Below are 17,266 nucleotides of genomic sequence, written 5' to 3'. Positions count from 1 at the left end.
CGTTGTTGATTTCAATCTTAAGAATAATAAACTGTTGAAGTGAACGATTAGTGTCACCCAAATTCGACGAGTCTGAAAGCACATAAAAAAACTGAAAAAGAAAAACAAGATTAAAACAAGTAACTCTTTTTAATCCACCACCTTAAATCCAGGCCTCAAACAGCATGAATCAAACTAATGCAATCATCAAGTTCTTTTTGCATTTAATATCTTTAAACATCCATTTAAGCATTTACTGAAGATATATAATGACTTTTCATTCGTCCAACAAAAAAAATCCAATGAAAGAGAACTTTTGATTCTGTTCACCAAATCAAATGAAAAAAACATGAATCCATTCATATAAACGAGTATACAACTAGACATTTAGTTAATATTGCTAATGGCATAAAATATAATTATAAAATTAATTATCATATAATTATCTGCATTTTTATTTCCTTCTTTTGTTATCTTCATGTGTTATCTTTCAATGCCTGGGTATTGAAAAGTTGACAAAAATCACTTACGAAAGAAACATGCTTAAAAAAATGTACAGTCTTAAAGAAAAATCTTTGACATCTTATTGCAGCGAGTGGACACATGCTTTCTCAAGAAAGGTCACCTTATTCAGGTTATAAGAAACGGCTTGACCACGTTTATATGATCCTGTTGGATATCTGGCTCTATTGATGATTCTATAGGGACCTTAAAAGATGCCTGCATGGGTCTGTAATTAGGTGCGTTTGAAAGACAAGATAAGGTTCATGGCCTAAGGTAACTCTGTAACTCGAGAGAAGGCAATGCAGGTTAAGTCTGACTCATTCTTTGGTTTGTAAACACCAGCAGAATAAAACCAGACTCAACTGCAGGGTTAAATGTCTATCGCATGAGATTATAAAGCTCCCATTGTGCACTCTTGCAGCTAGTTCCCAGTGCATGACGTGAATCGGCCTTGTGTGTTTCATTTAGTTTGTATGAACATTGGGCAGATATTCAAAACCATGTGCTGTCAACCCAATAACAACCCAAATACTGCAGGGTTAGTCAAGTTTGGATTGCTACGGGATGTGCTGACATCAGTGTTGAAAACCCATCAAATCAAAACCAGAGGGGTCGATATGGTTATATTTATTCGTTCAGATTAGGGCTCCAAGATATATTGATATTACCATAATACCACAATAGTTTACGATAACAGAATCATTTTAATACCTCAAAGTTATGTATGTTATGGCAGCTGGGACGCCAGAAATATTTTGTAAAATAAAAAATGCGTGTAGTTTCTTGTTTTGCAGTCTTTTTCTGTAATTTGACCTTTTTGACCATATTTCAAAAATACGTGAAAATTCTGTAAAACACAGTAAAATGTCAGTTTTCTACATTATATGTGAAAAATCTGTAAAAAAAAAAAAAGCAAAATTCTGTAAACGACCACGTTTGATGGCATTTGAACAGTTTTTGTTTCATGTTTTATGTACTGTTTTTATAACATACATGAACTGTGCAATACATATGTTGGTTGTATAATTTTCAGTTTTAAATATAATATATTTTATAAACACTATCAAACTGCATATTGCATTTTTTTCAAAAATCGTGCAGCATAGATATTGATGTTGCTAAATGTTGATATTATGTATTTATATGCATGTCAACTGAACGAAACTGCTCATGGTACTTAAATACTTATTCCAAATCAACATAAAAAATGAGGATTCTGACATCAGTGAAATGTTTAATTACAAAGACACACAGTGACAAAATAAGACAAATATCAGTAACAGTGTGAAATCAGCTTGACAACTGTTACACGAGCCACAGACGCTGTCCATCTCTCATAAAACACCGTGACAGCTTGAATTTAAATGAGACGGCACATGCCAACTGGGGACTTATAAAAATATGCCATTAGATTCATATGAACAATCGTAGACTGTGAGAGCACTATGTACACAGAAAAGCCAATATATACCAATATTTACAATGAGGAGGGGCAGAGAGAAATTACTTACAACAGTAAGACTTCCATTAGGAGTTTCATCACTTGCTTGATTTAGATATTTGCTAGAAAAACAAATTCAGATTTATGAAAATACGATTCTCTGATGATCTTGTCTGTCATAAAGGCAAAGTCAATTCTTTGACCCAGAGGTTATTGGCACTAACATTCACAAAACAGATTATTAAAGTGAAACCTGTAAACGTGACATGACATGGTTTGTGGAAATCACTGCAGATTAAATCACACGTCATTCTGTGGGATTCGGATTCAGGCGAGTGTGTTCGTGACCGAATGCATCATCAACCTACGGCAGCTGAATTGACTTTTAATAGGAAGTCGTTTCAACTTAATTCTCACTCATAAACACAGCGGAAGGGCTGTCACCTGTCTGTCTTCAGTGTGTGTGTGTGTGTGTGTGTCATAATCTACACACAAACACAGTTCTTAAACTTGAAACTGGAATCGACATTATGTGACACGCACGACTCCTGACAGATTTCAAAGGGTCAGTTGTCACAAAACATGTCAAGAAACATCTGATATTTCACCCTAAAACCTAAAGGCAAACAAAAACGTTTTAATTTCCATTTTGCAAAATTTTATTATGAAAACCCTGGTCGTTTCTTAATGAGAGTCGCCTCAATTATGTTTCCAAAAAACACTCCAGACTACAGTATTGATAAATTAAGTGCTATAAAAAAGTATAAACTACAACTGAAAAACATAAATACTGTACAAAAAGTTTTTTTGTCATAACTATAATACGGAATGCCATAGCTGTTCTTTTACATCATGTGGTGAAGTCTTTTTTATACATAGAAATAATAAAGTGAAAGTGTGTAATAAATCTGATCGTGGATTATTGGAGATATAGTAGCGTGTGTATTATAGCGTTTTGTAGGTATTTTAGCCTCATATTGCACATTGGTTACTAAAGATAGACTCTCAAATGTACAGCACAACAGAGAGGTTTAACATCTTCATTCTCGAATGAAATCACAGTCTGTAAGGACCAGTAGTCGATCGCTCGAACCATGCGGCGGACAGTTCACACCGTTTCCCACAATCCTCTCTGTCTCATGTGACGCGTTTCATACCTTCTCTCCAGCCAACTGAATAATTCTACGCCACGCAAAAATGTCCATTTTCTTTCTTTCTTCCTTCCTTTAATCCTTCACCTGTCCCCGCATTTTCCTTCTCTGGCGACTCGACGGTCTTCTCCTCCGCGAGGGGTTTTCAGCGTAACTCTTATTTTAAAAGTTGAGTTTCAACACGATATTTAAAAGCGCCCACAGAGGAACACCACACGGCAAGCGAGATCGATTTCTCACAACAAGAAACAAAGTGGCGGAAAGCTCTGACCCAAACGAACACCCCGTTATTCACATCTTACACGCCCGTGCACAATGCATAAGAAAACAAGAAGGGGCGGGGCTTCAGGGGGAAGTGCGAGGGATAGTCCAGCGGCTTGCGTGGAGGGGCGGGGCTTTATCACACGCGCCACAGCAGTAAGTGGTTTGTGCTGTCGTCCCGCCCCACCGTCTCGCTGCTATTGGTCAGTCTGAAATCTTCATAGCCGTCGCCGCCGCTGATCACCAGCAGGTTGGATTTGACGGGCGTGAGCGTTGACGAGCGCCGTCGGGCCGAGTCGCGCCTCTGCAATCCTCCACCGCCGCTCTCAGAGTGATTCTGTGTGGAGTTCACTAAAAAGAAACAACATAGCACACGTCATGTGACCACGTGTTAACCAAACAGCGGTAAAAGTGCAGGAAGAGAGAACCAGACCTGCGTCTGACTGCAGCGGGAAGTTAAGATCGAAACCTTCCGGCAGCTCGATGCACGTGAGGAAGCGGACGTGACCGGTGTGACCGTGAGCGGAGCCCATCGGGACGAGGGGAGACCGCACAGAGCCCGGTCCGGTGCTGGACGACACGGGCGGGATGACCAGCGTCAGAACGACGCCGGCGCTGGTGCCGATCCACAGCAGGTCCTTACACGCCAGCAGAGCCGTGATCCGCAAGCAAGCTGCCTTGTGCTGCCGAATAATAGCATCAGAACCTACGAGGATCAAAAATGACAAGGGTGCGTCATCTTATTTTGGTGGAGTTCTGATTAAGACCAGATTTACAATCTCGTTGGATGAGGAATGATAAAAGCCATCATTCAACAAACTTCTAAAATATAATAGAAGCTAATAAAATAGATTTGTACAGTTTTAAGGAAAAAACAACAGGATCCAAATATTAATGACATCATGCATATGACAGGGTCACGCTAAGGGTCAGATGACATCACACACTAATGCACCTGTGTGTTAGATTGAATGCACACTAGTCAGTACCTGCGAGCATCTTGTGTACGGCAGGCGCCACGTCGACCTCCGTCAGGCTCTCGTAGGTGGAGGCGTGATAGAGTCGCACCTGAGCGCTGCCCTGTAATGCCATCCACACGCCCTTCCCATAATTCACTATACTGGTGAAGCAGCGCGCGCTGTCCTGACCCACTTGGAATGAATGCTTTTGCAAGACAGGAAGTGAAAAATTGCAACACTTACAGTTAAACCTTAATGACATCACCACTTCTAAACAATGAGTATCGAACGTAATGTACATGTATACCTAATCAGACATTTGCACGTCTCACCTCTTGTGTTAAAGTGCTGGGGTTGACAATAAGTACACGATTTTGACAACCACACCACAGCTTTCCGGCCACGGGAACCATTTTAGTCACAGGTACACTTGAAGAGCCCAAACACAGCGTTTGTGAACTCTGAGGATCCCAGAAACTTCCTGCGACACAGACAAACATTTCTTGTAAAAAAAACCTTTTTTTATACTTCAGATGTTCAGCTTGAAATGACTGAATCTGTGTGTACCTGCTTCCCTCTGATAGACAATCACCTCCCCGTTTGCCAAGGACACGAAAACGTTGTTGTCAAGATACCTGGAAAGACAAAGAAAAAAGATGTCTCCAAGTTGATGCTGTATGGGTTACCATGACGATGGACCAAGGAGGCAGTGGCTGCTTACAGGATACAGAGAATAGAAGCGGAATGCTGCATCTTCATACTGTTCTTTCTGTTCCTGATGTTGTCTGATGATTGATACACATGGATGCTGCAAAACACACAAATATCACATTGCGAATTTCATTATGCTCATGAAACGTTGTCTTTTTCATTTTACCTTTTAAAGTGCAGATATAGTAAACAAAGACCTTAAATGCATAGGTTGTAAATTAAGAGCTGCTTTATAGTAGATCTGTCCCAATATTAGGTTTTCACTACACAATTATCATGCCCCAAAGAAATATAAGACAAAAATATTATACCAATACATATAGAAATAAATAATTCATCTTTAATTTTAGTCAATAAATCACTACATTTACACCAGATTTACAATCTTTAGAATCATATACAGTACAAGATTTATAATCTTCCAATAGATTTTTTACAATTTTATTATATGTGTAATATAATATAAACAATCACAGTTGTTGCCAATACTGATATATTTTGACACCCTTCATTTAAACTGTCTTTCTTAAAAATAAAGGCGCTTCACGATGCCAAAGAAGTACTGTTTGTCTAAATGGTTCCATAAAGAACCTTTAACATCCAAAGAACCTTTTTGTTTCACGAAAACTATGATGAGGGAGAACATGTGACCAAATGAACAGCTCTTGCTAATAAATCCATTTTCTTTTTGTTTTGAGTGTTGACTGTGAGGGCACAAGCAATCAAAGCGGCTTGCATGAGTGAACGAGAGAGAGAGAGAGAGAGAGAGAGAGAGAAAGAGAGTAAATGTTTATATGGAAAGTAATGAAGGTCACCTGAGGTGAGACGTTGAGTTCATGAGGTTGCATCATCACAAGCTATTCCAGTTCAACTCTTAATTAAACTCATGGGCATCAGATGCTGTCTAAACAAACTTTCGTAACACTCCATTACAACGTCTATTAATCATTACATAACCTTAAAGGGGTCATATGACACAGCTAAAACTAATATTATGGTTTGTTTAAGATGTAAAACAATGTGTACACATGATTTAAGGTTGATAAACGCTGTATTTTCCACACACCGTGCATGTTTGTATCTCCTCTTTGCTCCGCCTCTCTGAAACGTGCAGATTTTTAACAAAGCTCATGGCTCTGAAAAGCGAGGTGTGCTGTGATTGGCCAGTTCACCAGTGAGTAGTGATTGGTGGAATACTGCAAGCGTGTGAGGGAAATGTAACGCCTCTAACCATATTTGGAACATCAGGTTCCTCTTCAATTGTACTGACAGGTACGCCCACCTTACTTGAGTATACATTTGGGCGGTCTTAGTCAAATCAGACCACCAACTGACATAGATTTGTGGGGGTGTGGATACACGAGGAGTTTCAGGCAGGTCAGGGTGAGCATTCACTTTTAGAAATTCATTTTTGAAATTTTACGTGTCTAATACATGCATGGGCAACTTATAACACACCAAAGACACAGAAAAACACATGTTCGCGCCATATGACCCCTTTAATAATAACCTTAAATCTTAATACAATTAAATAGTTTGAAATGTTATCAAACTAAATTTACTGTATGTGTACTTAAATGTTCTTACATTCAAAGTTCTATGATAAAATCATGAAAGATTTAGACATCCCTGAAATGCAATGAACTGACCATTTTAACAATAGTCTTGCATATATAACGTGTCATTCAGCATCCAAGAACGGTCTTCTTTGTCCACACTCTGAACCATCCGTTCTGTTGACTGAGTCATGGCCAAACAGGTGGGTAAAAATAATAAAAAACCCAAAGCCTTTCACTCACGATGGACAGATCTCAGTCAATTCCGAACAAGTTTCATTCAGAAGTCGCATCACAGAAGTTCACATCAATGATGTCATAACACCGCAACCAATCACTGACTCACCAGCCGTCCTCGGTTCCCAGCCAAACGGAGCTCTGATACGCCTCTGGGTCGATGCTGAGCAGGTCGTCCAGGCTGGCGCGTGTGAACGACCCTCGACTGGACCTCCGCATGGCCCGACCGTCCATGGGATTGTCGGCACTGAGCCGAGCAGCCCCGAATGAGCTGGGCACCGGAAACTCCTGCTCCTCCTCAGAGCTGGTGGTCTCAGTGGCCATGTCCTTAGAAACGGCCGCCTCATCATCTTAGAGAAATAATGAGACATATTAAAATGATAACGCGAGGGATCTCAAGACAGAAGGTTTAAGGAAAAGGGTTTTAGACTCACTGAAGTTGGATGAGATGGTAGAATGGGAGGCTTGACTCTGTAGTGTGGATGAGGGGCTGGGAGAGTCTTCATCATCCGTGTCATCGCTGTCGAAGGGCACGAGCTCCGCCGGTGGAGCCGCGGGGGGCTCGCTGAGCTCTAGAGATGAGCCGGAGATGGAGATGTGAAGCTGGGGTTGTGCGGAGGCTGTGGTGCTCGAGTCCGCCGGGACAGATGGAGCAGAATTGCCAATACGTTCTCTGCTATGACAAACAGAGAAGATTTACCGACACAGTTTCTTCTAGTTTCATTTTTGCACACGTCACAGACAGCACCGTTAATCACACTTTATGTGTCCTGTATTGTATATTGTATTTACATGCTCGTTTATACAAAACCAGGTATGTGTTGAAACAATTCTCCCTCCATGTCACACTTTACACATTGGGTTCAAACTCACAAACATCTATCTTATGAAGGATTAGAACTTTGCAATGCAATGATATCACAGTACAAAAGCAAACTCCATATTTATAAAACTACTTGCACAAAGTGTATATTCACCATGCCCACAGTACGTTATTTATGTATAACTTTATAAATCTATTTCTAAATGTGTTTTTTATATTACTATTGCATTTTTTTTATGCAAGCTGCATCATCAGATAAAACCACACAAACTGTGCATGTGAACATTGTGTGTGATCCAATACTGAAAACTGGGAATATTCTTTTGAACTGGTTATAAATTGTCAATACTTTCACTGCATTTATTAATTTTAAATAGGGCTGTTCAACGTTTCATCGTGATTTATCGCATCCAGAAAGTTTGTTTACATAATAATATGTCTGTGCACTGTGCACATTTATTTTGTATTTATAAACAAGAACCAGTATTATAATTCTTTAGTGGAATGATTTACATGTATATATATTTAGGACATATTTATATTTAGCAGTAATTGAGATTATATATACACATTTTTATATTTTACATTGTTCTTAAATACACTCACCTAAAGGATTATTAGGAACACCATACTAATACGGTGTTTGACCCCCTTTCGCCTTCAGAACTGCCTTAATTCTACGTGGCATTGATTCAACAAGGTGCTGAAAGCATTCTTTAGAAATGTTGGCCCATATTGATAGGATAGCATCTTGCAGTTGATGGAGATTTGTGGGATGCACATCCAGGGCACGAAGCTCCCGTTCCACCACATCCCAAAGATGTTCTATCGGGTTGAGATCTGGTGACTGTGGGGGCCATTCTAGTACAGTGAACTCATTGTCATGTTCAAGAAACCAATTTGAAATGATTCGAGCTTTGTGACATGGTGCATTATCCTGCTGGAAGTAGCCATTAGAGGATGGGTACATGGTGGTCATAAAGGGATGGACATGGTCAAAAACAATGCTCAGGTAGGCCGTGGCATTTAAACGATGCCCAATTGGCACTAAGGGGCCTAAAGTGTGCCAAGAAAACATCCCCCACACCATTACACCACCACCACCAGCCTGCACAGTGGTAACAAGGCATGATGGATCCATGTTCTCATTCTGTTTACGCCAAATTCTGACTCTACCATTTGAATGTCTCAACAGAAATCGAGACTCATCAGACCAGGCAACATTTTTCCAGTCTTCAACTGTCCAATTTTGGTGAGCTCGTGCAAATTGTAGCCTCTTTTTCCTATTTGTAGTGGAGATGAGTGGTACCTGGTGGGGTCTTCTGCTGTTGTAGCCCATGCCTCAAGGTTGTGCGTGTTGTGGCTTCACAAATGCTTTGCTGCATACCTCGGTTGTAACGAGTGGTTATTTCAGTCAAAGTTGCTCTTCTATCAGCTTGAATCAGTCGGCCCATTCTCCTCTGACCTCTAGCATCAACAAGGCATTTTCGCCCACAGGACTGCCGCATACTGGATGTTTTTCCCTTTTCACACCATTCTTTGTAAACCCTAGAAATGGTTGTGCGTGAAAATCCCAGTAACTGAGCAGATTGTGAAATACTCAGACCGGCCCGTCTGGCACCAACAACCATGCCACGCTCAAAATTGCTTAAATCACCTTTCTTTCCCATTCTGACATTCAGTTTGGAGTTCAGGAGATTGTCTTGACCAGGACCACACCCCTAAATGCATTGAAGCAACTGCCATGTGATTGGTTGATTAGATAATTGCATTAATGAGAAATTGAACAGGTGTTCCTAATAATCCTTTAGGTGAGTGTATATCGCCAGTTTAGACTGTTGCTACATCCATCGTTATGTTTTTAATATTCCCATCATATTCCTAATATAGGCTACATGTATATTTATGTACATATATTTTTGAAGAGCTCGTTATGTTTCTACATAACATATGTCTATGTACTGTGCATATTAATTTTGTATTTATAAATACAAACACATACACATGAATACATATTTAGGAAATATTTACATGTATTTATTTATATTTACCAATAATTGAAATTATATATAAATGTTTATTAATATTTAGATTTTTCTTAAATATATGCATGGATGTGTATGTGTTAATAAATACAAAATTATTATGCACAGTAAACAGATAAATATTATGTAAACACAAACTTTTATTCTGGATGCGATTAATCGCGATTAATCTTTTGACAGCCCTAATTTATATACATTAACACTTTACAATAAGGTGCTATTTATTAACAGTTGTAAATGCAAAAGCTAACAATGAACAATTTAGTTTATCAGCATTTTTTAATCCTTGACAGTGTTAGTTAATGTCAATACAGTTATTCGTGTTAGTTCATGGGGCATTAACTAATGTTAACAGACACAACGTTTGATTTTAAAAATGTTTAGTAAATGCTGAAATGAACATGAACTAAGATGAATAAATGATGTAGAAGAATTGATCGTTGTTAGATCATGTTAGCTAATGCATTAACTATTGTTAACAAATAGCACCTTATTGTAAAGTGTTACAACATACAGTATACATGTATTTGTATGTGTTTATAAATACAAAATGAACATGCACAGTGCACAGACATATGATGATGTAAACACAAACCTTTATTCTGGGTGCGATTAATCGCAAATAATCGTTGAACAGCCCTAATGTTATAAAATGTTCATTTCAACAATTATTAATATATAAAAAAAAATATCATTAGTTATAGCAGAGTAAACTAACACGTATAAACGGTGAACAGTTGTATTCTACAGCAAAAACGAATAAATGCTGTAGAAATATATATAACATATTTCACATAGTTACCTCATGTTATCTAATGCATAAACTAATGTTATTGTAGTGTTACTGTAACAGCATGTCACATCTTTTCTCACATTACAACTGAGTCCCAAGGTGCTTATCATCACAGTTAATGAACTATTATTAGCGTTTAACCAGAGGATCGTTCTCAACTCTGTCTCACAAACAGGTGCGTTCTGGGACACGAGGTGTCGCGCGAGTCTCTCTCACCTGTTTTTAAGTCCCGGCACGGCTGCGATGCAGATGATGCGAGCGGAGCAGACGGCGATGCAGGCCTCCACCGTGGGCTCGTCTCTGATGTTCAGTAAACACACCTGACCCACGTATCCGTCGCTGTTACACACCCACACTTCATACGTGTTCTCAGGACAGCTGTGACTGGGGGAGGCGCAGGAGAACTGCATCCCGCTGCGGGTCTTCATGATGGGGATGGCTTTCAGGAACTCGGGGTCCCACTGGTCCTTGTTCATAGCTGGAGAGAAGATGGAGAAATTCAATACGTATAATGCGAGCTGGAGTTTTCATGAATACGAAAATGTATTTATATTTCTTTTTTCATGATTATGCATTATAGCAAAACAGAACAGTTGCTTTTAAGTGCTTCATGATATACATGGTGTTTAATTTCTTGTGTAAATGTCTCTACCAAGCACAAAAAGTAAATTATCTTTAAATCTGTTGCTCTGAGGGAAAATAAGTTTCAGATTATTTCAATTGCTATGAGAATACTATAGAGTATGTATAAAGCGGTCAAGTGCTCACCGAGTTTCTTTTTGGCCTCCTCGAAAGCTTGTTCAAAGTTACTGCGAGCGTCAGGACTGCTGAACTCAAAGATGAATGTGTTCTCGGCCGACGCTGTGGTCAGCTCCAGTTTAGTGGGTAATAACGTCATACTAAAGGCCAGAGACTGTTTCTCTGCCAACTCACGGTGAACCGAAGCCATGAGATCCTTTATCACATCATCCAAACCCTTGAGAAAAAGACACAGGGGGAAAGATTTCACAGAACTTAATTTTACCTTTCTTAATACAAAACACCAAAAATAACAACACAAAAATATATACAGGTGTGCAAGTTTTCAGAAAAGACAAATATTCTTTAAAAACTTCCATATTATCCATATAATTGCATGTGGATGAGTAGATGATGAAAGAATTTCTGTACATTTTGTAATCTGCAATAAACTGTTATTTTTGATGGTTCCAATAAGACATTTAACATTACATTATCAATATTGTACTCTGAAAATAAAAAAAATTCTCTTCAAAGGAATGTTTAGTAATGACTCGCATCAGAAGCAACAATAAAATTGTTTCTCTGCAATGACAAAAAGGACATTTATCACCAACATCTGGATTTAATATAGACACAAACCCTTAACAGCATGCCAGAGATAAAGAAAGAGTCATTTATTCAGTAAACTGGAGACCGAGATTGAAAACAATTTACTACAGATAGATAATAAAACAATTCTTTACATCAATTAGAATATAAAATCACCTGATGAGGGAAACTGAGGGTCTCTGAGAGTTTGCTGATCTGTCCGAGGGTGCTGAGATCTTCATCCAAACGGCCGATGGTTTTCTGGATGTTTTCTTTGTTAGAAGCTTGGCTAGAACCTGAAGCAGAGATTCACCATTCCCATGATCCTCAGTGGCACACATTAATGTAAATCATGTCATGTTAAATGTGAGAGATATGAAAACACAAAATACCTTTAACCACCTCCAAATCGTCTAAAGGCAGTTTCCACAGGAACTTATATTTACTTGAGGTGTCAATGACACTAGCAGCAGAATACCTGAAAGAGTTTAAATAAATGAGGTTTTCATGCAAGACTACAACCAGAATCGACACTGCGCCCAAAACTTTGTTTTGTATGCCGTTTGAAACAACACGCATTGGAGAAAGAGCTTGATAAATAAAACTGCCTTCTCTAAACTCGACAATGCTATTGCAATGACTTTCCACTAGGTGGCATACCATATGAAACTGCACGTGCTGTCACCCGCCGGCCAAAAGAGCTCTGGGGACTGTGGGATTTCGAAAGCAAACATCAGTTTTCCCAGGCCCTCCTCACATCTCTGAACTATTAAAAGAAACTCACAGACTCATGGAACTTCTGCGGAGAGATCCGGACTTCCTCTTCAGCGTGGTACAGATGAGCAGGTCACTGAACAGAAAAAGAGAGCGGTCCTTCTTCCCGCCGACCGTTTTCTACACAACAGAGAAGGACGGAGATTTAGGGAGGCCATCAGCTTTGGGAATGAGATCTTATTTTTTTAATAACAAGATTGTTTTAGCTTACAGCCTCCACCACCATCTCTTGCCTCAGAAACTTCCTCTGTGGATTCAGGATCTGACAGGAAATGACATCATTAGGGATCGCCTGAGCACTTTTTGTCCCGTGCATGAGGCAAACTTTTTTACTTATAAGATTAATGTACGCTCTCTAGACGTCGCCGAATACTTTCTTAAACTTGTCTTCATAAAAAGGGAAACTTTTTCTATCCTTTCTACACTTCTCACACTACTGTAGCAACTAGAATAGATGTTTGAAACCCACTTTACTTACATATTCTTGAAGTAACTTGCAGTAACACACAGTGGGACCGGAGGGGTGTATAAATCAAGTAAATAGGATTGATTGTTAAAACATGAAGTGTGCAGAGAGAAATGTGCGTCTCTCACATGTTCGACACCCTCTATATGAGCTTCGATCTCCTGCATGACGCGTGTCTCTTTCTCCAGTTCTTCTGCGTTGTGTCGGCCTTTGTTGATTCTTTCTGCCAGTCGTTTGATGTTCCTCTGAGCGTCCAGCAGAAATGTGTAGTCCGGGTGCTCTTCAGATGTGTGTTTAAGAAGATCCTGAAGCAAACGCACACACAGATTTGTGGATGCACTTGTTAAGGATACAATGTAACAAACAGCGTTTTCATTTGTAACAAAGCTCTATCACACGCAAAACAAGGCTGACATGTTCAACAAAGCAAAATATCCGAAAACAGCTGATAAAAATGAAAACCAAGATTGAAAAACGAAGGTGAGAGTAACCTTGACCAGCAGCTCGTATCGTGGGATCCGCTGGACGGGTTTAATCATCAGATCGCCCAGGGCCTGTTTCTCTTTATTCTCACGCATGCTTTGCTGAAGAGGAAAGAGAGAGAATAACAGAGAACGAGAGAGAACACAAACAAAACAGAGCAACGTTTAGACCTACAACTGAACCTTATCGTGATTTGTATGGTTGGACCAGATAACATTCAGTTTTAGACTCTGCCACTAGGTGGCAGTAATCCTCGAACCCGTCAGTTCAACTGGACACTAAAACTATTTATCTGTCAACATACGATTATTGTTTAGATAAAAAACAAAACAAATTTTGCTTAAGCTTAAACATAGAAGGGTTTAATGAGCTCGTGAAAAACCAATGTGGAAATATTTCTAGCACTACACACAAAACAGAACAACATGAACGTAAAAAAATGCCCAAACGTACATCTAAAAACTTCAGAAAAGCGGGTTTGGCCTCCTTGGCGATTCTCACAGCATCTTTGGCGTTCATGAAGTTATCGATGTACGCTGAATAAATATTAGCCAGGATCTCTTTGGAAAACTGTAAGGAGAAAAGCGAGAGAGGCATCAGTCAGTTCAGTGGACTGTAAACACGACGCCCTCAGGTCTTTAGGGGCGGATGGTGACTTCACTGATGAATCTCCTTACAGGACTGTGAGGACAGACAGCTCATCTCACTGCTATGATTCAGTTGTACTGAAATGTACACAGAGGGATCATTTACACCCTTGACAAACACAAGTTCTGTTTACAAGCCCTAAAGTAAAGACACACATCTTTTCCTGGATCCTTTCTTAATTTCACTTATAAAACTGCTTGTTTTATACTTTTTAAGATGTGCGGTTGTGATCAACATTTTTTTATTTTATGTTCACACTGAAATGCATGTAAATGTAATATAACAAACGTAATTCAATTATTTAATGTTTTATTTGCAGATTGCGATGAAACTTTGGTAACACTTTACAATACGGTTGAATTTGTTAAAATGAGTAAATAAATTAGCAAACATCAAAAAACAATTCACAAAATAGTTTTTCAGCAATGTTCATGTCAATACAAGTAATCATGTTCATTGTGCATTATCAAATGTTACAAAGTTTGATTTAAAAATTAACCTACCTAATAATAATAATAATAATAATAAATGCTCCAGAATTATTCTTCAGTGTTAGGTCGTGTTAACTAAAGCATTAACTCTTTGTTAACAAAAAGAACCTTAGATTAAAGTGTTTCCGAAAGTTTTTTTTAATTGTTGCATGCGACTTGGCTCGTACATCGACTTGTGTTAAAAAAATGAAATTCCTGTCATCATTTTCTCACCCTCTTGTCATTTCAAACCTTTATGACTTTCTTTCTTCCGCAGAACACAAAAGAAGATATTTTGAAATAAGTTCTGACAGAATTTTCATTTTTAGGTGAACTGTCACTTTAATACTGTTCTTGTAATGGTGGCCATAAAAGTATAAAAAGAAACTAATTCAAACATCTATATTTTTACATTCATGAAGAAAATACAAGTGGCCCTTGCCCATTCCCATAACACTGCTATTCGACAGCCAAGGCGGTCTGAAAGGTTTTTATTGCACACTAATAATAAACCTACGTGTACTATTCCACCCAATTATGGTTTATCATTTCTAATCGGTTTAAATATGAACGCTATTAACATCATAAGAGCATAAAGACTTTTTGAGGTTTTTTAAGTTACTACAATAAATGCACCAATAAACCACAAATAAATCATAAAACAATGCAAACAAAATGACACTCATTTAATATGACAGGCTCAGAAGAGTTATTATAGTTCTGATTCTAGTTTTACTTCGTTTTATTCATATTTTAAATTAGCTTTTATTTTGAGATTTTATGTTTAAATTAAATTATTTGAGCAATTTTGGTATATGCTTTTGTCATTTTATTATTTTTTATGTTGCTATATAATATTAATTCATTTCTATTTTAGTTTTTGTTTATTATTATAATTTTAGTGCTTTAAACTTACTTCAGTTTATGTTTGAGGCAACATTTAAATTTTTCCTTTAGTTACGTTTTTCCCATAATTTTTAGGTCAATATTTTATTTGATTTCAATGAACAGAAACGTTTTCAAAATTATAATTTTAGTCAACTAAAATAACCTTGCTCAGGACCCAAATCCACTAAGATCCTCAAACAAATGCTTATAAATCAGAATTATGGGTTTTAAATGACCGCATTAGGTGTCAACTCATTTAGTCAGAGCATGTGAAAATCACTCATTCAACACGTGAAGCTGACAGAAACGTCTAAACAACATGAAGTGATGGAGCAGATAACACAGACATCACAGAACTGAATTCTGAAATTCCTTTCACATATTGCCACAATGCCACATGTTGTTTGCATTTAAGCGTAACATTTCAAATACTTCTGAATTCATCTAAAGAGGAAGTTACAAATGACTGATGTATGAATGACATCATCATTGAGAAACATTGGTGTTAATGTGAAAACAGTGGGGAATGCACACATCTAAATTTCACGAGGGTGGCCAATCACCGAGTGATTTTCCGCAGGGCTAATAAGACTTTCAGATGGATGACATCATTATTAAGTTTTATTATGAGTAAATGTGAAAATGGTCTGGCATGTGCACCACACGAGTGTCTCTTGATTAAACAAAATTGAAGGATTTGTTCGTGAGGGAGGGCCGTTAAATTTCTCCATGAAGTAATACACAGTTAAAGACCATGAATGTACTCTTGGCTAGCCGTGGGAAAACACACTATTAACTGTTTCTTCATCACTTCATGCATTATTCACACATATTATTTCTCTGATCTCCGGTGGAGTTAATAAAGCCACAAACTCACAGAATGAACGAGCAGATGTCCGACGGTCTGTCTGTCGTGCCATTGGTTGACGCAGTCCAGCACCTGATCCAGAAACTGCTCGTGATGTTCCAGGATCTCTGGGATCTGGTAGAACATCTCATCCACCAGAGACGGGTCACAGAGAGGAGTGTTCTCCGGATGCTTCAAGGGCTTCATGTAGCCCTGAGGTGAAGAAGAACAGATGAGCGTTCACGTGGGTTAAAAAGAGAAAGTTCAGTGAGGGATGATGGGAACAGATGTGTTTCAAACTCATACTATAGTAAAACCACCGAACATATCTAAAAACATGGTATTATAATAATATGTGCAATCAGACCATTCCCGGGCACACACTGTTGGCAGTGGCACATATCAGTGTTTGTTAGCTCGTCGGGTTCTGTTTTGACTACAGCACATCTGGCCGATGTTCCTTCGGGCGCTTCGAACGGTGTGAACGTGCCAGCAGACACGTCACTGCAATGATAAACCTCTCCGTCTTTCATCCACCCATCATGCACCTCTCCACACCTTTTCAACAGCCTCCCCATCTACACCCCGAGCATGATTAACCAGAGCTTGTGTTTTTACAGGTAGCTCTGTCGATCGGTCGAACTGCGTTTATGAGCAACGACGCTGCCTGGAACGCACTCATTTAGCCTTAAAGACAACCCGCTTCAGAATTCAGCCATAAATAATAGGGGCCGTTTCGCATGTGCAGTGCCCGCACAGATTCGCATGTTTTAGTAAACGGCTCGTTCACCTTGTCGCCATGGCAACCCTCCAGCAGCCTCTGTGCCGCTGGAATAGGACGTTGTGAGTCAGAAGAGATGGGAAAAGATGACTTGTCTCTTATTAATCTCTATAGCCCATG

General features: G+C 38.8%; 1 protein-coding gene across 2 annotated transcripts in view; it reads right to left on the bottom strand.

The window, feature by feature from the left end:
* Positions 1–1,578: 1,578 nt before the first annotated feature.
* LOC130562470 (rho guanine nucleotide exchange factor 17-like) overlaps positions 1,579–17,266 on the bottom strand; it is a 62,697-nt gene continuing 47,009 nt past the window's right edge. Inside the window, exons 4-21 of one of the 2 annotated variants that reach the window (XM_057347489.1) lie at positions 16,396–16,578; positions 13,966–14,082; positions 13,521–13,613; positions 13,158–13,334; positions 12,775–12,825; positions 12,574–12,683; positions 12,182–12,267; positions 11,967–12,085; positions 11,229–11,436; positions 10,677–10,938; positions 7,234–7,475; positions 6,909–7,149; positions 5,017–5,103; positions 4,863–4,930; positions 4,628–4,776; positions 4,326–4,500; positions 3,770–4,042; positions 1,579–3,687 (exon numbers count right to left, since the gene is read on the bottom strand). In XM_057347489.1, coding sequence (XP_057203472.1) covers positions 3,476–3,687; positions 3,770–4,042; positions 4,326–4,500; positions 4,628–4,776; positions 4,863–4,930; positions 5,017–5,103; positions 6,909–7,149; positions 7,234–7,475; positions 10,677–10,938; positions 11,229–11,436; positions 11,967–12,085; positions 12,182–12,267; positions 12,574–12,683; positions 12,775–12,825; positions 13,158–13,334; positions 13,521–13,613; positions 13,966–14,082; positions 16,396–16,578 — 2,853 coding nt within the window. In that variant the 3' untranslated portion in view covers positions 1,579–3,475. The remainder of the gene's footprint in view (positions 3,688–3,769; positions 4,043–4,325; positions 4,501–4,627; positions 4,777–4,862; positions 4,931–5,016; positions 5,104–6,908; positions 7,150–7,233; positions 7,476–10,676; positions 10,939–11,228; positions 11,437–11,966; positions 12,086–12,181; positions 12,268–12,573; positions 12,684–12,774; positions 12,826–13,157; positions 13,335–13,520; positions 13,614–13,965; positions 14,083–16,395; positions 16,579–17,266) is intronic. The other variant, XM_057347490.1, reaches the window with a different exon arrangement.

The sequence above is a fragment of the Triplophysa rosa genome, linkage group LG12, assembly GCF_024868665.1.
Source record: "Triplophysa rosa linkage group LG12, Trosa_1v2, whole genome shotgun sequence".
NCBI classification, from domain to species: domain Eukaryota; kingdom Metazoa; phylum Chordata; class Actinopteri; order Cypriniformes; family Nemacheilidae; genus Triplophysa; species Triplophysa rosa.
Note: the sequence above shows the minus strand (reverse complement) of the source record. Positions and strands in the feature narration are given on the sequence as shown.